Source organism: Melitaea cinxia, chromosome Z (assembly GCF_905220565.1).
Source record: "Melitaea cinxia chromosome Z, ilMelCinx1.1, whole genome shotgun sequence".
NCBI lineage: Eukaryota > Metazoa > Arthropoda > Insecta > Lepidoptera > Nymphalidae > Melitaea > Melitaea cinxia.
Window position 1 is genome coordinate 16,296,895 of NC_059424.1, and position 25,751 is coordinate 16,322,645.

The following is a 25,751-nucleotide window of genomic DNA, read 5'->3' on the forward strand; positions in this document are numbered from 1 at the left end:
ATTGTTTTGTTTTATTTGTATTATAAATACGGCCAAAATTAAAAGATTATCTGTTATGTTTTTTTTAATAGTATAAAACCTCTGTAAAAATAAATAACGGTCTTTTAATGAAAATTTAAAGATGTAAAAAAAATCTTAGTGTTTAAATATTAGATTTAGTAAGCACCTAAAAGTCGGGCCTTAAAATACCAATGCTAGAAAATTATTCATGTACCACGAATGACCCCTTTGCAGACTACGTCATAATTTTGTAGTTTGTAGATTTCGTTATCTATACATATAATAAAATGGTAGGAAAGTCAAAACTGTACATTGATATTTTTTTTAAAAGAATACTTGGGGTGTGATCCACAATCCATACCAAAGCCAAAAATATAGTTTTTAGAATTTTTGTCTGTTTGTTTGTATGTATGTCCGGGATAAACTCAAAAAGTACCTCATGGATTTACTTCAAATTTGGCACGAATATTATTAAGAAGTCGGGTCAACATATAGGCTACATATTATCATGCTATCACCTACTGTGAAAGAGCAGTGAACCTTTCTTTACTCAACGCATTCTGTAACAACGTGTAATCTAACGACGCATATTTGAATGTTTTTATTATTATGTTAATAACCATGCTATATAAGCTAGCTTCACGCTATAAAAATCACGCAATATAAGTATTTAAGCCGATAAACATAATTAAATGAATATAAGTAGACAAGACAATTTTAAAGTAGCGCCATCTATGAGATTTTTCTGTAGATATATATGTAAAGAAGAAACGGGTAAATGAATGTTATTTTAAAAGGTATAATCGTAAGTATTTTTGGTGCTGTATAGTGTTCACGCAGACGACGTCGCGGGCAGCAGCTACCAATAAAAGTGACAAATATGTTTAAGTATAATTTACTTTTTTCACATTTTTAATCCAAACATCAAAATGTTATTACTTAGCAGTTAGCATTTCTAAAGACTACGTTCCTTTTCACTGACATCTTCTTTACTTTTGAAACCTATGTGGATAAAAATTATAATTAATATATAGAAAATTTAAATTAAAAAAAAAAAATATATGAGAAGATTCTATCAAATATTTAGTTAAATTTCATTACAATCATCAACATAAATGTTTATTCTTTTCGTATCCACTAATCAATTTATAAAACACAATGATAAAAAAACGACATATATAATATGCATTCATTTTATCTTTTATTTAAGTCAATAATTACATTTCTGAGTTTTATACCAAAATTATTTTTTTATAATTGTAGTAGAAGGGATAGAGAGAATTGGATGCAAGTATAGCAGGTAGTAACTTAACAAAGAAGTATTATTCAAATACGTCAAAGTAAAGCTACTATCAATTACCATACAAATAATAAAACCACCATCTATAACTACACCATACCAATTTATTTTAGTATTGTCAATGTACCATATCGTCGCCATGATATTCGTAGACAACATTACACGATATAGTTATTCACGGTATAATATTGCAAGCGCTCTGCGCATCAAACCATACACACAACCATTCAATTAAGGTGATCAAATAAATATCAATGTACTAAGAATGATGTTTGGACACAACTTGCTATTTTTTACGTGACAATAATGTGTAACTGTAGTAATAAACCGCACACAACAGATTTACAATAAAAATATCTAGATACATTTGCCTACTCATAACTGATCAATAAACTTGTTCTGTTGTATTCATACAATGAATACCAACTAGACTTTGGTAACTTGATATTACAACTACGAAAATTTGATAAGATGAAAAATAAATAAGAAAGATGTTTAATAGGCGAGAAGTGTGATTTGTTTTAAAAAAGAGGAAACTACAAATTTCACTAAAAGTTTACATATGTTTCACTACAAACAACAGAACCTATTGAAGCTAAATACAATATAACAATACAATACTGAGTGAGTAAAATCACTTCGAACTATTGTAAAAAGGTGAATATCGTTCTGTTGTGTTTTGTGTTGTATTTATTTCCTATTGCAAGAGTATGCACAGCATACTATTATATTTACTATGAAAAAGTCTATATTTATTTAATGAACCGAACAACGAAACAATGTTCGCTAATCTAAAGCAGCTATTATAGATAACCAGTTGAGTCACACCAACACAGTCAATTTAGCTTTTAATATGAACAATTAAATAAAAAAACGACTGATATATACATATACAAAATATAAAATAATCACAGATATAAGTACACCAAAATACAATATTATGCTTTAACAATTATAAAAATAATTAAAAAAAACGATCAAAATATCCATTTACACTTATGACTTAACAATATTTAAGTTAAAATTTTGAAAATAATATCTTACATTTATAAATTGACTATCAGTGTTAAGTGTAAGTGTGAATCAAGCTTCGTTAAAAATGGCAGTAGTGACAATATCATCACAATCAGCCGTTGTATGAAGTACTGTCACTTAGGCGATTTGACAATATTGGTTTCAATGTAAGGATCCGCTGTCCTAGATGAACGACAAGATCTCATTACTGCAACACTAAATTTACACTTTTAGATGGCATTTATGAAGACAACACGTTTAGTCACAGCTTATTGGATAAATATTACAATACCACGGTATCTGGCATTACTGTAACAATAAACTTGTTATGGTATTAACGGTTGTGTAACCGTAGCATTTAGTATAATGGTTTCCTAAATAATTTAGAGCAGAGATGAACCTATATGACACATGACGATTTAAACAGTTTAGACAAGATTATAATTTAAGTGTGATAAATAAATATAGGGGCGATATTTAAACGTTTGATGTCCATTTAGAAAAAAAAATTAAACCTGTCACATAAATCTGTCGTTCACCTTTCAAGTTTAAATTGTCTAGGCGGGATACTTAGTTTATTTGTCTTGTAGTAATGTAGTATTGTCGTATTGTCATTTACGTAGGGCAACGTTTCAGATTCAGATCGCCTAGTGGTAACTTAGTTTACTTGCCGAGTTGTTTGATAAGCAGATCAGTGCTGAGGGACTTGGGTCTTTCGATGGGCAGTCCAAGGGCACGTGACCAGATCAGTTGGGCGAGAACACCGAGAGCTCGGGACACGCCAAACATCACTGTGTAGTAGTTCATCTCCTTCAGTCCGTAATACTGTGGACAGATTTTAACATTAAGCATATGACCTGGCAACTCGTACCATCTTTACGTTTTATCCTTCAGTTGTTCCTAAGAACTTTCCTTAATTTTCTATATTTAAATATGAAAGCAAAAGAGCAACGAAATTACAAAAAGTCAATATGATAAAGACATTAAAATAATCAATAGTATTTACCTGTAATAGCACACCAGAGTGCGAGTCTACATTGGGCCAGGGGTTCTTGACCTTGCCGAGCTCGGTTAGGATGGGCGGAACCACCTTGTACACTGCAGCCACCAGCTTGAACAGAGGGTCGTTGGGCAAGTGTTTCAGAGCAAACTCACGCTGACAGGTATACCTGGAGCAATAAAAGAAGATTAACCTCAGGCTGACATCTGTTTATCACCTTTATTAGTTAAAAAGTTGCAGCAACCATAAACATTGATGACTGTTTCTTAATCAATTGAAAATCTTTTATGATTTTATTTACACCGTTTTGACTGTATAAACTGATTACTATGACTCCAGTGGCCATTAGTCAGTCTAAAAGTAATATTTTTAGAACAGTGATGCCAAAATATGTATAACTGTGAGCAAAATGCATGTGATCTGGTGACTGTAAATTTCAATTCTCGACCAAAATTTGTGTAATTTGCAAGATTTTTTCCCAACTTTGTTTTTTTAAATTAAAACATCTAATCAAACAACAATACAAAATGAGCAATATTTTATCTTATGTAACTATTTTTTATTCACCTGGGGTCAGTTTTTCTAAGAACAGCGTGACCGTATCCAGGCACGACCTGACCGGACTTGAGAGTCTTCCAGATGAACTCCTTGAGGCCTTCCTCTGTAAAGTTGTCACCGACCTGCTTACGGAGCTTCTCCAACCAGATAAGTACCTATAAATAATATTAAATTGCATTATGCATTTTTCATGAATATTTTTCTATTATTTCATTATAAGATGTGTCTTATATGTTCAATTTTAACTCAACATGGAGCATGGCGGGAATATATTATTAAAATAAATTTTTAAACTATTATAAGTAATGCAATGTGTATTTTTAATTTATATATTGTTAACATAGATAGTTTGTCAAGTTTCTACTACAATAAGTATCTTGTAAAGTCGAGTGTCCTTAATATTGATTACTCTTAGTATTGTAAATGTATGTAAACACTTATTGCTAAGCAGTCTCTTTAAACAATGACATCATTATCTGTGCTACTTAATCCTTTATTTTCTGATAGTAACAACCACAATGTGACATTCTGGCCGCTTATTCTCAATTACGTGCTGCTTACATGCTACTTGCTTGATTTTAATTAGCTATTAACAATAGAAATCCGAATCGAATGATGAATGATGCTCTTCTAATCAAACCATACTCTCAACATCATCTTAACGCGTGTCAACTCGGGTTTCGCGATAGTCTGTGCAGCTTAACCGACCTTTGCCCACGATCTCTTTCGTACATTCTTATCCACATTGGTGATCCACTATCAATCAATCAATCTCTTCTAAAATGGTTCAATATCATTAGGTATTAAGAGAGAATTGCAAATGAATATTCAGTCTATTAGGTTTCTTTCGGTGAGTTTATATGGCACCCATATATTGAGCTTTTTTTCTATAGCCAGCCTTTTTCAAATTGATAGAAACAATTTTATAGTCAATTTACCGATATTCAGCTATATCCTAACTTCTCAAACTCCACTTAAAAATGTTGTCACGTTTATCCGCAACTGGGAGACCAGAGAAATCAAAATTTCCTGAATGAAAACGCTAAAACCAATTTTATGCTCTTACTGACACTGCATTAGATCTATATCCGAATATTTGCGTTGGATTCATCCATTTTGGGGTAATTTAGTTTATATTTCATAAAGCTAGATCAGGTACTTTTGAAATTATTGAAGATTTTCTAACCGAGCGTTTTTTTTTGGGGGGGGGGGGTTCAGTTTATACTAGCTGATTACAATTTTTGTAAATGTGGCACTAATTCGATCGAGCTAATCATAATTGAACCTGGAGGGTACTACTATAATAAACATACGCCAGGCACTTACGTGGCATGGTTATAGCACCTGGCTGATGTGGATGTGATCTGGGGTTCGATCTCTGTTCATGACAAATATTTATATGCCATAAAGATGTTTGTCGTTGTGTGGGCATTTGTGCTTGTGTTCCGTAAGTTTCTGGATCCCCGAAACAAGAATCACACTAGTGAGGACCGTTGAGAATCAGTCGTTTCTATGACTTATAACATATAACTGATCAACACAAATAATTGTGCTCTCAAGTTTTATTGTGTTCTTTTGGTCAGTAAAGTAGCTGAGCTCCTGGAGAAGATCAAGGATAGAGGAGGCAACGCGCTTGCCATGCGTTCTGGCGTTGCATGCGTCTATAGGCTATGGTACAAGTAAATAGTTTACCTCTTGGTTAGCCAGTCCGTGCAAAGGACCGGCGAGACCGTTGAGTCCAGCGGCGAAGGAAAGGTAGGGGTCGCTGAGGGCGGATCCCACCAAGTGAGTGGTGTGGGCGGATACATTGCCTCCTTCGTGGTCACTGCGAACAAACGTTACACGTATAATAATAATCTAATTTAAAGTGAATTGTCATTATAATATTATGTAGTCTATGTATGTCAATTCTATCAGTAAACATATATGTACTTTGTTTGACAATATTTTATTGTAACTACCTTATTTTTAAAAAAATCTTACGATAATAACACTATAAATAAATAAAAAATAACTAAAATTAATAAAATGTTTAAGTAAAGAATTGTGTTGTAACATGTTTTAAGTACTTAGTTTTTTTTCCTATATATATATATATATATATATATATATATATATATATATATATATATATATATATATATATATATATATATAATAGCTACGCAATGTAAGTGTAACAAGTATGTAAGGATCGTAGCAAGTGGGAAGAAGTGGTCTCTGCCTACCCCTACGGGAAAAAGGCGTGATTATATGTATGTATGTGAGTGTGCTCATGTATTTCATTATTTTCAAAAATATATAATAATAATTACTTTTTACGTACACGAGTAAAGAGTAATTAGTTTTTTTTAAATCTTTTATTTACTTATTGACGTCCTTCATAATGTGATACAAAGCAGAAACATTTTATATTACGATTGCAAAGGTAATTTTTTAGATTAATTACTTTGCTGTATGAGGAAATATTTATTATATTTCTTATTTATACGTGAAGACCTATTTTTATTTCGCGTCGGCTGTTTAGTACCATTGGTATGTATTAGTATTTGTACTTTTGGTTTTCTAAATATATTGAAGAAATAAATAAATAAAACTTGTAAACATTATTTTTTTTATATCAATTGTTTACATAAATATGTATATCTATACACTATAATATAATATAGCGTTATAAATAATTGGTCTTAGGATAGATATACATTCATATTTATAGCGGTATAAACGGTTAGTTAATACAATTTCCGCATTCTTTCTAAATAAATCGTTAACCACATTAGATCCAACATGTTCTAACGTCGAGTTGCGGAAAAAAGCCCATGAGTATAATATATTACATATTTGCATTTAGTCATGCAGACACATTTATACGAATTATGTATTACATAGCAACAATGTATATACTGAAAAATTGTAGATACGATATTTATATTGTGTTTCATCGTTATATATTAATTTTTTTTCTTAATCTGCGATCGAATTATGTTTCAAATCCACTTATATTAAATAGGTTAGTTAAAAGAAAAATATTCTGTTCAAAAACACACACGGTTAACACGGTTTCACTCGCGCTATCATCTGGATACCTATTCCTATATACTATAAAAGCTTTTGTCTTGTAGCTTTATCCGCACGGATTACACAAATTTGGTTGTTTATTTTCTCTAGTTAAAATATAGCATATTTCAATCAGATGATGAAGATAGCTCAGCATTCTCCTGGTGAGAGAATTTTCAAAATCTGTCCAGTGGTTTTAACTTTATCCATAAGAAATAATTAATAATACAAAAATTTAAATCTTTCGTCGTTATAAAATTAGTAAAGATTTCAAATTACTTTCAATAATTAAAAATTTAAAGCGAAACTTTAAAAAAAATAACTGGAACAGAGACTGGATGTATTAATAGTTTTATTTACAAAACTAGCTGACCGCGCTATCCAAAGTTGCGAACAGCCAAACGCATAAAATTAGATAATAGTTACATTTTCAATTTATTTATGTGCGCATTATTCTTAATTTTTTCTTTCTGTAAGTATATTCAACAATGTTTTATTAGAAAATTTAATAATAGCCTAGAATTGGTTCAACATTTCTTGAATTTTGCGCTTCACAACTAAATTGGCGATTTATTACTTTAATTGATATAAAAACTATTAAAGTCCATTTTGCCTGTGTTCATATACTTCTTTTCCTGATATAACATTGTTCTAATCAACAAATTAATTCGCCATATTATTATGTAAGTATATATAGTATATATATTATATAATCAATAAAGTAGACATACATTTTATCTCAATCATTTGTAGAATTGTTTGTACAATCTATTTAATCAAGTTGTTAAACTGTTAGCGATAAGCGTGTAGATAAAACATACAAATTACGCATACTGGTATTAGCATTTCAGCTTTGGAACATCGCAATGCGGTTTGAGTCGACACGTGTCTAGAGTTACACTTTCATACGAAGCTATAATAATGAATCGTTGTTTACTGAAAACATTACACTTTTTTACACAGAATTTGTTAAATTACGGGTCGATTGTACTAACGTTAAAGTGAAGGGGTTGGTCACTTTTAAAAATTAAATATGACGCCCAATAACATCTGTAATGTTACAAAGTTACTTAAAAATTGATATTAGACCAAATTACACCTATGATTCAAATTGAACCAAAATTTTGTATTAGGAACACACCTTACGTAAAGTTACAAAAAGATCATTACTAATTGTATCTTTCAATCATTAGACATTTGATCATAAGGCTTTTGCTTCGGCTTTTATCTTTTAAAAATAATAGTCAGTTAAAAATTTTACTAATGACGAAAAGCGACATCCATTAATTCCGTGAGCTCAGAATGAGGGGGCGGGGTCCAATGAAATCTCACCAAATCTCGTCTAAACTGAGGGGGGCTAATCCAAAATCTTACATCTGCTTCAAAAATATAAAAAATTACAGATATTAAAAAAAGTGGAGTGGTTCATTTTACCCGCTGAAAACAATTTCATGGCTGTTAAATTCATTTAGTTTTTTCTTTGAATTTTATTTAATTGAAATAAATTAACTATAGTATACAGTCATGAACAGTTTCTTATTTCCCGTCTATCTCTATTATATTCAGCGTCAATGTCACGTAAGGAGAGGGGGGTCCAGGAAAATCTCACTAAATCTCCTAACTCCACCTAAGACCCCCTAGGTGAGATTTAGTGAGATAATAAACTGATCGAAAAATAGCTCACGTAATTAATAGATGCCCACAAAGTGCTTTTGAAGCCTATTTGAAATAATGTTATTTTTGATTTTGATTCATTTTATAAAGAATATCCATATTTACAAATATTTTATGAAATAAATAAAGTATTATTATGTACAGCCAACCTGTATGCAAAAGAAAGTCGCAGGAAGCAAACCTCTTAAACAATCCCAGTAACACCTTTTACATTAGTCACAAATTCATTCATTGTTAAAATATAAAAATTTATTCTCATCGCAAAGACGTCTCAAGGTCGTATTACTTACTCTCCATCGCAAAGCAAAATGACAAAACGATATGAACAATTTCATTCATTAACAATGGTATCATATCATACAGTAAATCGACAAAGGTGCAAAAGTTATTGTTACTTTACATTATGCTTAAAAGCGAATCGTTGATATGTCATTTTTTAACACGGTTTAGTATTCAGCTAAAAAAACATCAAATGCATAATGAAATAATATTTTACATTTATAATTGTCGATACTTCGAAATGAACATGAATCATGCTAGTAAAACCAACAAGTGTAATACACGTTAGTGGGAATAATGACGTCACAAGCCATCGTTTTCCATCGTGATTCTTTATTAAGATAGATGACGGGGAAGAGAATTCACGGGAACTTGTGTTTATAGAAAAAATACAGATGACAACGAGCGTACTGCGTAGCAATTCGCAAACAGCGGGGTGTGTTCAATATACAGCGTGCAACGAGCGATACGTAATGGAAAAACCAGTACTCATTAGTAATAACAGAATTAATTACAAGATAAAAAAAATCGCATTGTTCTTCGCACAGCATTATATTCGAAAGTTACCAAGAGAGTCGAATATAAACTTATAAGTAACTTATACATAATACGACAGATACAAGATATATTTTTATTACAAATATACATTTTTAAATGTTTAATTGCCATTTAATGCTAACCTGTCTCTAAAGTATGATATAATAATTAGTAAGTTTTTAAAGTATAAAAAAAATATGATTTATTCACTTTATTTGTATTTTTTGATTGTCATTACATTATGCACTGTCTTATTCGTCTTAGTCCATTGTGTTTGATAAAAGTATTCAGATGTTGCTAGGCAGACTTAACAAAATACATGGTTTATAAAGATAACCGTGATAAAAAGCTAAACATTTTCCTCTTGAAGACAGGAATTGTGTAAATGTCGTTCTACTTTTATTTTTGTATATATTATCAAAAATTGAAAGTAAAAAATCAATGTAGCCAGTTTAGTACTTTTAACAAGTACCTACGCATATTATGTGTTTATACATCCAAGATTTTGCTTTGTATCACATACGTATTAGAATTTATTATAGACTGTATTTTTTGGAATAACAATAGTTTATTAAACATTATACATATTTACAATTCACAACTAAAGAACCAAATATTTACAGATAGTTTTGGTACAAATCATGTCCGCGTGGAATTGTGCCAAGAATGCTGGCAGCAATTCCCCGTTGAATCGCTATACTATAGACTATATATATACATACATATACACACAGGCAGTCCTCGACTTACGTCGTTTCAAGTTACGTCGAACAATGTTTTCACACTATTCCTCAAGCACACTTCAATTGTTTCGATTTCCGGCATAGAAGAATTCACTTGTTAGCAGAGAAGTTTCAATGTTAATAACAATATTTGTGCAGCCTATCAGTGTTATATTACATAGTTTGATTATTAAAGTTTTATCGAAAGTATAGTTGCCGTAAGTACGAGGACTGCCTGTATATACATATACACATTATTCAGGGCAAATTTTATGTACCTACAATGTATTAAAAGTTTATATACGCCTTATTTAATAACCTAACTAGCTTTTACCCGCGGCTTCGCTCCCATTGATTTTTTTTAGTAAAGTATCCTATGTTACTTCTTATATCTCCAAGAATATGTGTACAAAGTTTCATGATGGCCGGTTGAGTAGTTTTCGCGTGAAAGCGTAACAAACAAACTTACATTCACATTTATAATATTATTAGGGATTTCACGTCGTATTAAGTTTTTGAACGAAATGCTCATTAAAAAGACGTGGTATTCGCACAATTGAAACTACCATGAACTGAATACGGATCACGCAAAGCACGAACATTCATTACGATAATTATCGACAGCCCGCGACTTCGTCACGTTACCTATCTTTACGCCTAACGTACCTACAACGCGACAAATTGACTGAACTACACGAGATATGTAGATATAAACACATATATCAAAACGGAAAATACCCACGTTGCAATGAGATAAACATAGCTATAACATATTATTTTAATGTTTTCAGACTCGACCTAATGTTGACGATAAATACAAAATAAAAATATGTCTAAATCGCCTAATACACCAAAATTTCAAAAAATAAAAGAAATCATTCACCATTAGAGAAATGTATTATCTTGACATACATAGGCTGTAAAACGTCTCACAGGTTCAGTTTCACCAATTGCCAATAAAGACTATCTCGAACATTAGTAACTGGTAGGCTTTATCACCTGAGAGGTTATTAGGACCTGTTTAATCTCAATTGATAAGCCGTTACTTGAGGCTCCTTAGGTTGCATGTAGAAATTTATGTCAGCTAAAATCACATTTGTTAGTGTAAAACTACGCAAGTGAAACCACAAAAAGCGTCATGTCTAGAATATAGATAATTAGAAATACGAAAACGTAAATCGATGATATTATGTTTTCTATTTCTCAATTATTTATTGAAAGGTGTATATCGCTACTAATATTTAGACATCCGTTTGTTCTAATAATAACATACGTGTCATAATACGTTTTTTGTTTATTAACACATTCCACCTAGAACAATATCGCTTATGTATTTAGTTACATTATGATAACGAAAACCTGTTTCATATTGAGGGTACATTTTATATTTTTCTTCAAATATAGTTTTAACATTTACCAAAAAATATTATACGTTACATTTTTAAAATATACACAAGTGTATTTTTTTTTTACGAACGCAAATTATATTTTTCGTTGGTTTTCTTTTTTTTGCCATATGTGTATGGGGTTTTATGTTGTATTTTCAGACCCCCGCCATATTTTTATCATTCAATTTGGGGTAAATGAACTTGATATGTATGTATATTAAATGTGTATTCAACACTACACTTTTTCCACCTTTTTTTTATTTCGAACACCAAAGATATAAAAATACGATTGCGTACTCAATATTGAGGTATAACAATTAATTATATATTGAGTAATGTATTTACAGATGTAAGGTAAATTAGAGGAACGCAGTACGGGTAAAAGCAAATTGTGGGCCTGCCCACCATGCCTCGGAAGGCACGTTGAGCTGTAGGTCCCGATTGTTATCATATCCAACTATCTGATAGGGACGTTACTGAGAGTAGGGAATATATCCGCCAACCCGCAGTGAAGCTATGTGGTGGATTAAGCTCCAATCCTTCTCCTACACGGAGAATGAGGCCTAGGCTCGACAGTGAGTTTTTTTTTTTTTAACTTATACAATTAGGTCGGCAAATAAGCATACGCTCACCTGATAGTAAACGATGAAATTAGCGTATAGACGCCTGCAATACCAGATGCATCGCAATCGTGTTTCTGACCCTACCTACAATCGCCCCTGGAGCTTTCGTAATGAATCAGAAAAACAAATTACCTGTGAATGGTGAGGTAGAGACGCATAAGCTCGGTGAACTGGGGGTCGTCGAAACCAAGCATGGTGCAGTAGTTAGCCGACCAATCCTTGTTGTCGTCGATAGCGCCAATACCCTTGCCGTCACGGTACGTATTGCGATATATAGTCGCTGCGATGACTGGCAGCTTCGCGATCAAATTCATTGAGTCTTCGTACACGTACTATAAATAAGACACATTAAAGTTATTAGTGGTTCCTCGCTAATAAAAAAAGAACTACTTCAATTACATCGACAGGTAATAGGCAGGCACAACGTAGGTAGACGAAAAATCAGTAATACGTTATACTCATTATACGTTAGAGATTACTAAAAAAATAATTGTCAGATCTTGATTCAGTTTCAATGGGACTACATGACAAGCACCAGCCTGTATTAAAAGAAGAATTATCGAAAGAGGTTTTTTTTTTTATATCACTAGGTCGGCAAACAAGCGTACGGCTCATCTGATGGTAAGATATTACCGTAGCTTATAGACGCTTACAATACCAGAAGCATCGAAAGCGCGTTGCCGACCCAATCCCCAATAGCTCCAGCCCCAGGAGCTCTGGTCACCTTACTCACCAACAGGAACACAATACTGCTCGAAAACAGTATTATTTAGCTGTGGTCTTCTGTAAGGTCGAGGTACTACCCCAGTCGGGCTGCTTCATATTTTGAGCAGGAAATTCCTGCTGTGCCCTACCTCAGAGGTCTATCAAGTAAAAAGTTATGAGGTAAACCAACACACAAAAAATACAGTCGAAGTCAAAACCCTCATTTTTAACCGACTTTAATTAGGAGATTATTAATTTAGTGGATATTTTTTATGTATGTACCAACACCGATTACGCCAAGATTTCTAAACTGATTTACGTGATTCTTCATTTGTTCGATGCGCCATTTGGTCCCATAAATATTTAATTAAGTTTGGGTCAGTAGTTTTTATTTTATTTTATGAGCATTTTGCTAACTTGGACGATGCAATTATCACGACACTTAGTTTACATGTACACCGATTACTTAAACATTTCTGATCCGATTTGCGTGTTTACCTGGTCTAATCTAGAAAAGTCCTACTGTAGTTTACAAAACAACCTATTATAGACACCTAAAAATTTCTTTTCTGGAAGTTGCCGGGATCGCTCGACTCGGTCACATGTTCAAAAATTTTACATCGAATGTCTGAAACGTGATATATCCTTACGGTACATTCAGTAGTTACTAAGTTTGGAATATCATGTATCATATACATTGGGTAACGATATAAAACGTTTGTTGTTACTTTTTTCTCTCTCTCTCTCTTAGACCAATTACGTTATTATTAAACCTTTAAGTAAAATCCGAACAATTAATACATTATAATCCATATATGGATTCCGATGAACGACATTCCTAAAAATTAACCACTTTCTTCTTTTTTTTTTCGAAAACTATTCTGTATACAAGATCTTTTGCAAAAGTTATTTAAAACCACCGATAAATTATCGACATGGTGATTTAGAATAAAATACAATCTGCCTTAAGACCGATAATTCTTCTAACATCACAAAAAGTTCGTGAACATGGGATATTTGTTATTATTTGACGCAATTGAAACCATGAGGCGCATTAGCATTAGCATTTAAGAAACTCGTAATAAAGGCACCAATAATGTACAATATACAATGTACAATATTTAGTAAATGGTATCCTTACTAAAATTTATTGTGTTATCAATAATTGTGTTTCCGAGCAAATGAAAAAAACCGACTTCAATTACACCGACAAGTAATTCGACGTAAGTGGACGAATAATTGTGTTTGCTCGCAAACGAAAAAAAAAAACCGACTTCAATTACATCGACGAGTAATACAACGTAGATCGACGAAAAAATTGTCAAGTAATTACGCGTTATCAAAGATTACTCTAAAAGTAGTTATCAGATCTCGATAAAATTTATATGTGACATGATAAATATCAGCTTTTGATTAAATTAAAAATTATCAAAATCGGTACACCCAGTAAAAAGTTATTGCGCATTTTCGAGAGTTTCCCTCGATGTCTCTGGGATCCCATCATCAGTGCCTAGTTTCTTTATCATTATACCAAACTACGGATATCCCCTTTCCAACAAAAAAAGGATTATCAAAATCAGTACATCCAGTAGAAAGTTATTGCGAATTTTCGAGAGTTTCCCTCGATTTCTCTGGGATCCCATCATCAGATCCTAGTTTCGATATCATGGTACCAAACTAGGGATATCCCCTTTCCAACAAAAAAAGAATTATCAAAATCCGTACATCCAGTAGAAAGTTATGCGGTATAATACAACGTAGGTCGACGAAAAAAGCGTCAAGTAAAAACGCATTATTAGATATAACTCGAAAAGTAGTTGTTAGATCTCAAATAAATTTAAATGGGACCAATTGGCACACACTACCTTTCGATTTAAAAAAAAATGTCGAAATCGGTCCACACGGTCAAAAGTTCTGATGTAACATACATAAAAAAAAAGTCGAATTGAGAACCTCCTCCTTTTTTGGAAGTCGGTTAAAAAATTAACAAACGTACTAGTCGCCACTACGATTTTCGAAAGTTCCCCTCGATTTATCTGGGATGCCATCATCAGATTGTGGTTTCATTATCATGGTACCCACCCTACTTGGGATATCCCCTTTCCAACAAAAGATTTAGCAAAATCGACTCATAAACGACGAAGTTATCCCTGAACACACGCTATATTCACGGTCGAATTGAGAAACCTCCTCATTTTTTGAAGTCGCTTGATATTAACTGTAAAATGAGACTAGAGTTACAGTCAAAGAATGATCCTATTCGTGTAAAATCATTCTCGAGTGGCGGAGGTCAATTATAATGACTCACAGTCCGTGTAAAAATGAGAATCCTGACAAGAATAATAAACAAATTGAAACTTCAAATTGTTTAAAACAATGGATGTCGGGATGCACAATCGTTTTTATGATACATAACACGTAGGTAATAATATATTCTACTTGTTAAGAAATGTTATCGACTCATAGATTAACGTCAAAATTGTTTGAAAATTCTAAGGAATAATTTAAGCAAACTTACTGAAATATTTATTATTAAATCCGAATCTTCATTCAAACGTAATTATTAAATTTGTTTTACAAAAACTATACGATAAGCGATGATTTAAATTAAATACATTATATACGAATGAACTTCGTCAGTGGTTTTCATGGTCAAATTCAAGGGCAACAAGTGCTCATAAAACTTAAATAGCTTTAATTTTTTATTCATCTTTGATCCTTATTTTTATCCTTTTTATTTTAAATCTTTACTTCCGATGAAAAAGTAAAAAAGCAAACAAACTATACATACAAGTTAATATAAAACTTTTTGGTATTTTACTTTAGACAAATATTAATACTAACTTTTATTTTTGACAAATATTGAGAAAGCATTTAATTTAAATATTGTTGGTTTGCATATAACAATACGCTGTTTACTTTTGTTAACACAATCATCATCGCAAATCATTGCATACAAAACAACCACGACACTCGTCGACTGAAGGGCAAACCAGTCGATGACGTCAAAAACATTTTATTATAAATACAGAAAAACGCAACAGGAAAACAAAGTGAGGTTTTTTTCGTTTTTATAACATACATAATATATATAAAATTTATTTTAATATATAAACTAGTTGTATTCCAAATGATATGCACAGTAACAGCTACTGTCTGTTGCTGTAGGAATTAGGTATTCCCATGATAAGAGTTCATAAAGACCACAGATGTTTTTTTAAGCTAATTATGGATATAAAGAGGTTTGTCATGACGAGTTACATATACATCGGCCGTTAAATATAAACCAAACAGTTTAATCATTTATCTTCAAAATGACTACTACTAAAATTTTAAATAATAACAAATACTGATTCGTCGATGGTGATAAACTTTTGTAATTATAGAATCTACAAGGAATATCTAATGCTGAAAACGTTACACATACTAGAACTATTAACCATTGACATGCTTAGCGAAAGATTGAAAATAAATATTGTTTCTATTAATCTTGATAAGCCCTGCGGTCACCAACCCGCCTGCCCAGCGTGGTGACTATGGGCAAAACACATGAGTTCGCGCGATTTTTGTCGTGAACTTGTGAAGGCCTGTGTCCAGCAGTGGACTGTGATAGGCTGAAATGATAATCTTTATAAGCCGGGCATTGTTAATATTGGATACCAGGTAATTTAGGTTGTTTTAACCCTTAATTAGGCGCATGGGGTCACGGCCATTTCAAATTGAAAAATATATATCTTTGAGAGATTTGAGCCCGCCCACGCTCACTCTAGCTTCCTAACTTCCCTCAGGGTACGCAAATCAATCGCTTCCAAAACATCTACGCATATGCACTGGTCGCTATTCTCTAGAGCGCTGACCCCATGCGACCACTTACGTGATTTTTTTTTGCGGAGGTAAGTTTTTATTTTTATGTTTTTACTTCGTTTATATTCGTAAATTGGTAATTTTTTATATTGATATATATGTATTTATATACCGGCTATTTAATTTACCTATTTTTGTGTTTATTTGCACAGACTTTTTCTTTTATTTTCAGTTTATTGATTTTTTAAGTGGCTAATAATAGGCAGTTATTGGAATGGCTGGAGGTGGCCGACGATGAGCAAGATGTTGCTAGTTCTGCTTCGGAAGACAAATTAGTAAACGGCAACGCTGTGAATAGTTCCCATATGATTCTGGTAGTAAAATTGAAGAGTTCGCAGATAGTCAAGTTATATCATCTGAATCATCGGTGGCAAAAGTGATGTCGATTGCAATGAACAACTTTGCACTAGTTATAATTTTGGAAGAGAAGTAGAAATCTGGCTATATTTTGTCATCTTCTAAAGTTATCTGGCATCAACGCATTTATCATACTCAGATCGAATGCTAATAAGAATATTACACATACAAGACATATTTTTTTTTAATTGGCAGCAGCACTTATAGAAAGTCACAAAAAGCATCGTATTAGCAGCTTTCTGTCCCTGTGTCAGCAAAAAAAATGGCTCCGTGAAGCACATGATATGAAAAAGACGGTGCATCAGTCAATATCTAAGCGCGGACGTTGCTCATTGTATCCTAGGAAGAACGACAAAAAAGTGCCAACCAAATGTCATAAGTGTTGTAAATTTGTTTCTCAACAACACTTTAGAGTATACTGCGTCGATTGCAGATAAAAATAATCGGCTAATGACACTTATTATTATTTTTTTAAATAAGCGCATCGGCTAAGTCAAAAATTATGTAGTTTTAGGAGTACTTAGAAGTTTGTCATTTTTTGTTTAAATTTTAAGTCAGAGCTATATTTGTGTTTATTAAAGTTAAAGATAATAAAGAACACTAATATTTTATATAATCCAATCACTGTTTTATTTATTTCATACACTCCTTTTACAATCTTGTTTTTGGGGTCACTCGAGACCCCATGCGACTAATTGTGTGATTTTCTTAATGCGCCTAATTAAGGGTTAAACTACTTATTACGAACTTAGCTTGACTCTTTCCTTAACCTGTTTCATACGAAATAATGACTTACCTCCCAGTATTTGGATTTGTGTACACCCTCGGAATAAGCTTGAGCGAACTTAGACTCGCTGTTAAGAGCTGTTACAGCTGCTGAGAACTGAGACATCGGATGCAGCTTGCTGGGCATGTTGTTTAACATCGTCACTACATGAGCGGGTAGTTCGGCCCTGGGTGAAGGAAATTTTAATCATATTAACCAGGGCCGGATTTAGAGATCTGCAGTCTTTGGGAGAACAAAGGAACCCACCAAATTATTTTCCAAATAAAATGAACAATATAATCAAGTTTGTACGAAGTAATACAGCGAAAAAAAATGTTAAAGGAAAAGTTGTTTACGACAGTTGACTCGTAGGAATTTGAAAGATTTATTTCAGTCTCTTGTTGAAGCCCCGGGGCTGTAGCCCCGGAAGCCCTCTCCAAAATCCGCATCTAATCCTCTAAATGCGGTTTATAGAACCCAGTAGTTTTATAGGAGTTTTGCAGTTTATAGGAGTTAGTAGTCAGTCTTATGACTAATGCATTGTCAAGATTGAATGTAGATAGATGTGTTTTGATCATAAATTCAATGGCACCTCTACCTGGCCTCATTACAAAATAGCATGTATAATTTTATAGGAAATATGTAGGTAGTAGTTTTGTTTTGATAAAAGAAATAATATTGTTACTTCTGGAATTGATAATAATAGTAAATTGTAATTTTAGATTAAAAAGAATTCTAAAATTCACGACAATGTGAATTCAGTTTTAATAATTTAAATCAAAAAATTAAAAACAAAAATAATGCGTTACCTCTGTGCCCATTCCTTGGAAATAGCTTTAACTTGCGCCTCGGTGGGTATGTCGCCGGTAACGAGGAGCCAGAAGAGACCTTCGGGCAAAGGTTCCTCGCCTCCCTTAGCTTTGGGTAGTCTCTGCTGGCATTCGGGAATCGAGAGACCACGGAATCTAATACCCTCTTCGGGGTCTAACACTGATGTCTCCCATACTAAGCCCTTGATGCCACGCATACCACCATACATCTATGTACAAATTACATAATTCATTATAGTTACGCGATACAAAGTATTGTCATTAAATAAAGGTCGAAACGTGAATCCGTAACAAATGAGCTTGGAAACGATAAAATCGCTTTTACCTTCGTACAATAATTTTCCTTATAATTATGCTATTAGAACTCTTAAAGGTCGAATACAAATACACGATAATCCTATAGCAATATTACAATAACATGCCTCTAAATAGAGTAGTTATTTCACTTTCAGTTGAGATAATGATATAAAACCAGTTTACTTTCATTAGTCAGTTTAACAAGTATATACAACAAATACCATCAGCTTAAAATTTATAAAAAAAATGAACAAAATAAATGACTAACCATGTCCACTGTGACTTCTCCGACTTTAGTGGATCCATGTTTCTTACGGAATTCGCGGATTTTTTCCTGCTCTTTGGGAATTTTTTCCTGAAGTATGCTCTTTAAGTTGGTCTGTTCTGCGCTCAAACCTCGCAGTAAAATCGATGCAGTTGGGCATGCTTTCTGCAAACAAAAATGAAAATCGAAACAATATACAAACAAAATAATATACTGTTATTAAAACTTACAAAGTAATATTATTATAAATGTCCTTTTGTATTTTGTACATTAAAGATACTTGTAAAATTTCGTGAAGATAACAAGACAGTGTTTTTATCAGTAACATTAATGACTCATATTTATTCATATTCTTATAAAATTCTTGTGTCTCATTGTTACTTACCATACTCCTCGGAAACGGCGGGACCGATTTTTATGAAATTTGTGTGCATATCGGGTAGCTAACTCTGAGAATCGGCCAAAATCTATTTTTCATACCCCTAAGTTATTAGGGAGAGGGGATTAAGGGGGTTAATAATATATATGGCAAGACAAAGTTTGCCGGGTCAGCTAGTATTTATGATAATTATTTATATTCTAAGATATCGTTCCCAATTTTAAGGTACCAAAGTGCACATTTTTAATAATATCATGTTGTATAAAAAAAAAAATACCTACTTCATATTAGTACTTCAACGTAATGAGTAAAAGATACATAACTTTAACCAAACAACAAAAATTTAATATTGTAGAAATATATGATTGTATGCAACTTATTAAAGCTATAATTTAATTTAAGCACGTATTGATCCTGAATGTACTGAAAGTCGAATGTCAATCGAAAAGGCATCAACAATTTATCAAAACAATCACAGTACCTATGACGATACTTAATCAATGCTGATCTTAGGTCACAATGGGGCAGAGTTTAATGTTATTGACATTGTTAGCGCTCGCTATACCGTCAGTCTCGGTTTGATTAATCAATACGAATTATATCAATGATAGTCTCTATTACTTAAAGATAAATAGGAGAATTCGAACTAAATTACTTCCAAAAATTATTTTGATATATGTAATTATTTGAATATTATAATTGAAACCAAATTCACAATTTGATAAAATAAAGAAGTACGAATGACGTAATTCGAAAATCGCACAAGTTTATAACTTTATATAAATACGGAATCGTGCGTTACTCCGATAAAACCGGTATACTAGTCATCGACGATGAGGACAAGAAATTATTTCACGGCTATTTATTTGAACATAGGTTTTTTTTATAACGCACATAAAGAGAAATAACATATAAAAAAATCACTGAGGTACACTGAGGGTACAGCATGAAATATCCTGCTCAAAATCTGGAGCCGCCCGACTGGGGAAGTATCTCACAGCTACATAACACAGCTTACAAGCATTGTTATGTTCCTGTGGGTAAGTAAGGTGACCAGAGCTCCTGAGGTTTGTTTGGGTGGTAGGATTGGCAACACATTTGCGATGCTTCTGATGTTGCCGACGTCTATAAACCACGGTAATCGCTTACCATCATTGAGAAGTACGCTTGTTTGCCGACCTAGTTGTTTAAAAAAAATCATTAACATCTTGGAATGCAACACTTTAAAGAGTAAGCGAGGTTTCCTTAAGTAGGACACACGTCATATAACCGCTCGTGTGTTCGCCTTAAACCATATCATATAAAAACATAACACTTTAAAGAAATAAAAGTAAGACTTATGTAAGCAGTTATCATTTTCCACTTAACATGTTCTCAATTTCGATGGTATAGTATATCGGAATAATTTTTCATCAATTAATTAAATTTAAATTAGGTTTACGATAATTTTAATTCAAATAAATAATTTATAAGTGTTAAATTCTAATGTACAATATGTGTGCTATATATATATTATAAGTGTAAGGTAAAAACTAAATACATCAATAATTTGCAATGCGGATTACAAATAGGGTCCTTATTATATTGAAAGGTCGTCATGACCCAGATTCTCCAAGGTTCAGAAAACGTTATAGACTTAAGTAAAAACCCTATTCAATTTCGTTCTTCGAGGAAAACTAAGACTTGTTCAAAAAAAACCCTTTGCCAAGGTCAGTCATTCGGAAGTTTGATCACGTTTGGTTTGCTTACATTGATAAGCTAAGCTTCTCAATAACATTTAAAAGGAATATTGAATGACGAATAATAACGATGATTAATCCAACCAATTTTATTTTCGTATTGATCAACTTCTAATAAAATATCGAGCCGAGATAAAGCTCTCGATACGCTACTACCAACATTTTTAAAAACTTTTTTAAGGTGTAAATGAAGTTAAAATTTATTACGTCGCGACTTAAAAACAATCGTGGCTTATAAATTTTATATCGCGTTGGTATCAGTCTCATATCTGTACATGTATACTTATATCTACATACACGTAATAAAATCAACTAGTGGTCGCCCAGTGGTCGAAATTCGACCATAATTAATTTAAATTATAAGTTTGAATATATAATATGAAGTTTATAATTATACTGTGTGTGTCAAATACACGATAGTGTGTAATGTATGTTTTATTCAGTTAAAAAAAATAGAATTCTGCACTTCTTCTATAGAGATATAATTACGATAAATTTCATACTCCTCAAAAAAAAGGGATACAAAGTTTTGGCTTCACGTATTAATATAAAGATAATTTATCCACCCGCATGAAATGAAAGATAAATGTTTTTAAGACCAATGCATACGTAACGTTTCATTAAAAATATAAGCGAAAAAGCATGCCGAAACACGGACGGGAACTAAAGTAATAGAAGGACGTGCCTACGAAGGATTTACCTATTGTTACTGAGTTGCCGTCACGGTGCGTATATATGAAAAAACCCCATTTAACGTCACGTGCGCGTTACGTATGCAGCGGCCTTAAGTTAAATGATAAAATGTACGCTTAAATAACACAATAGTAATATTCAATCGTTATGTAAATTAAACTATATATTTTAGATAAAATAGGTTAAATTACTTTAAAAAAAACTGCGATTAAAATGTAAAATTAGTTTAAAGTAAGATTTAAAATAGCATATTTTGTAAACTTGACTCTATTTCTATACAAATAAATAAAATTGGAGTGTCTGTTTGTAATATTAAAATAACCGCTTTTTATTAAATGCATATGGATGTACCTATACACGGTACATATACCAAAATAACATTTTTTATAATTTTTGTCTGTCTGTCTGTCTGTTTGTTCCGGCTAATCTCTGAAACGGCTGGGCCGATTTCGACGGGACTTTCACTGGCAGATAGCTGATGTAATAAGGAGTTACTTAGGCTGCTTTTATTTTAGAAATGTATTTATTTTATAACTCTCCGAACTGAACAAAAACTTTTTTGCTAAATTCCACGCGAACGAAGTCGCAGGCACAGCTAGTTAAGAAATAAAATTTAGATAGTAACGACTAACGACAGTACCGTAAAGGTCTAATATCTTACTTAACACACGTTTAAGAATTTTCTGACGTCTTATTTACAATAGTGCGTGCCTCTGTCGAGTGATATAGCTACGAGCAAAATTTGCGCCAAATATTATGTGCAAGCGACATTGAAACGAAAATAACCTTGTCGGATTGCGTAACGGAGTTCGGATTATCACGAAAACACTCATGATTACACGTGTTCATGGCGGTTATCCGAGAAAACACATTGCCACTTTATTCGCTTTTCTAAAACCATCCTATACAATAAAGTTATATATAAATTTAAAAAGGACGGTCTAGTAATAAAAAGTATTTTAAAATTCAGAGTTCATTCAATATTAAGAAAATGTCAATGACACTTAGAGAATTCATTTTGGACAGGCCATACGTTTTGCCAGGTCGTCATTCGTTATGTAAGTTATCAGCTGTGAAACTGATTTTAACGTACTATATTTAGATGATGTCAAAGCTATAGCACATACTACTTAATATGATGGATTTGTTACCAGAATATTCCAAATGATTAGATAAAATATGATAAGAAAATGTAAGTGAATTCAATGTCAAACTATCACGTGAACATAACTTCTAGTAGATATCAAAGAGCATCTTTTGTATTACGTAAAACATCATTAATTAATCATCACGTATTGAATACAAACCGATTTAACGTAGTGTTATCGGTCGAATTAATTACACTTGACGTGTAAAAAAATTACAAAAAATAAAAAAAAATTAGGTAGTTAAGTGATTTATAATCTAAACTAATGCACAGTTAATATATACGGCGATTATAACGTAAATAATGTTGAAAATTGATTGTAAAGGTGTATAATGCTTCTTGTTACATATTGTTGTTATCGCGAGTTTCTTACGTCTTAAAAGGTTTCGAAGGAATTAGTTCAGTCTTGTGAAGCCATAGATCTATGGGCGACCCTGATATAACAAGTCGACGGCTACCTTACTCAAAACTATTATTAATGCCTGAGAACGTCTAAGACATAAATTTTACTAAATTATATTTTTAGATAGTTAGATACAACTTAAAACATACACTCCTGAAAATGCTTCCCTATTTTGACTTGATTTTTTTTTTTTTTCATTAATTATTTGAACTTTTGTTATATTTCTACGTTTTATTTTTACCGTTAAGATGATATTATTTATTAGCATCACTCTTCGATGATAGTTATATCATATTTCGACGCATGCTTCCTTCAAGAGCATGACCCATGATTATCTTCAAAAGGGGCATCGAGGACACTGTCAAAGTTACGACTGTTTAATTTTCTTATGATCTAAATTCATCAATTTACGTATTTTACCAAAAAACTGTAGGTGAACTAAAAATCGTCTTCTTTCCGAAGTGCACAGATGCAGCGTGCGACTGACAGCCCGACAGATCAACCGAAATACCGTTATGCTTACGACCGACATTGCGAACCTTTGAAAGTGCCAGCAAAAATTGTGTTATTTTTATCAGTACCTACTCATAGTCGATGATGTAGAGCAACGAACAAATTGAATTGTAAATCCTGGGTACTAAATGTTATTTTACTGTATAAGCTAGACCTTAGGTTACAAGTTTCGAAAATAATCTGTTATGAATAATTACGTAGAAGAAAAAAGTCACGTGTTTACTAAATAAATTATTAATGGACACTCTATCTAATATGATTTCTTATGTGACATAATAACGCACAAAATACAGAACATAAAGGCTATTTTTATTAAAAGTATAACTGGACGAAAACAATGGTATTCAATGTTTTTTTTTACAATGGGTTAAAAGTGAATTTGATTCATAATTGTTTAAAATAATGTATTATTACATACATATAGTGAAGTACTAAAAAAAAGAAAAACAATTTGATTACATTGTTGAAATCTTTACACATTGAAATAAGATAAAAAAGTAAAACACAAGATATGACAAAGCGAAACCTCTTTTTAAGGATATTTCTTTTTGTAACCGTATAAAATGTTTAGCCCTTCTTAATGGTGAAGCATACGAAGGCTGTATGGAATTGAAAACCTGCTTTAAAAACTATAATTTCTTTAACATAATATTATTGAATGAAGTAGTAGATAAGAAAGCAACTGTCTTAAAAAATTAAGGACGAAACTTCTTTAATTTTATCACGCATTTTTTATCGATTGGCGGCATGCTACTGTCGCAAAATAAGATCTATTATTTATTATAATAGTAAATACAGGTTTGTAAACAATAATTTGTACTTCATATTTGTTTAAAGACATTATTTAACAAAATTATCTTCCCAAAATAGTTTTATTCACATTACATAACTTCAAATTCAAAATGTGGGAAAGAAGGTTATGTATGAAATTAGTATAATATATTACATATTATAAATTAGCAATAAATCGTTTGATGTTTACTTAAAGTTTACCTGTATTTCGATTAATTTCGTAGATGTGATCCTGAACAGAGCCATTTTTAAACCCACCGAGCGCTAACCAACACAGAACCAATGTACACCTCGCTATTGATCGTATTCGCGAGTGGAAACTTTGAAAGGTTGGCGGACTTGAACGACGACAGAACCAGTGGCGCTAATATGATGCTACTATAACGATGGCTATTAATATAATATGGCGCTCTTTTCAATTTTTAACCGACAATATTATGACGTTTACTTTTTCCAAGTAAATTTCAAATAGGAATAATTTTGTATATAAGATTGAAATCATATGCTTATATAATTCTAAAACACATTACATACTTAAAAAGTAATTAATATTCTAACATTTGAATACTTAAATTAAAGATTGAACTACTTTTGATGTGAAATATCTATAGGCGAGGATAAACCTGTGTTGGCGTGGCGATAGAGGCAGTGGCGACGCATTGCCACGCTATGTGATAGAATATATTTATTATACTATACTATATAAAAATTGAGTTGTTGCGATTTTAAAGATATTTATGTATTAACAATTTTTGTACATAAAAAAATGTTTATTAAATGTTTCACATCTGCCAGCCGTCACGTGACGGCTCCCATTTTTTAATATAATTATCTTTTTTGTTTAGACAT

At 32.2% G+C, this 25,751-nt stretch overlaps 1 protein-coding gene across 1 annotated transcript; it reads right to left on the bottom strand.

Moving 5' to 3' along the window:
• Window positions 1-879: 879 nt before the first annotated feature.
• LOC123669033 (probable citrate synthase 2, mitochondrial) lies at window positions 880-25,306 on the bottom strand. Its single transcript, XM_045602699.1, has 10 exons — window positions 25,104-25,306; window positions 19,240-19,401; window positions 18,654-18,883; window positions 17,875-18,031; window positions 12,285-12,484; window positions 5,565-5,697; window positions 3,882-4,027; window positions 3,321-3,483; window positions 2,986-3,139; window positions 880-1,002 (listed from the first exon to the last, which is right to left on the bottom strand). The coding sequence occupies exons 1-10, from the start codon at window positions 25,146-25,148 to the stop codon at window positions 956-958; spliced, it is 1,437 nt and encodes a 478-aa protein (XP_045458655.1). The 5' UTR covers window positions 25,149-25,306; the 3' UTR covers window positions 880-955.
• Window positions 25,307-25,751: the final 445 nt, after the last annotated feature.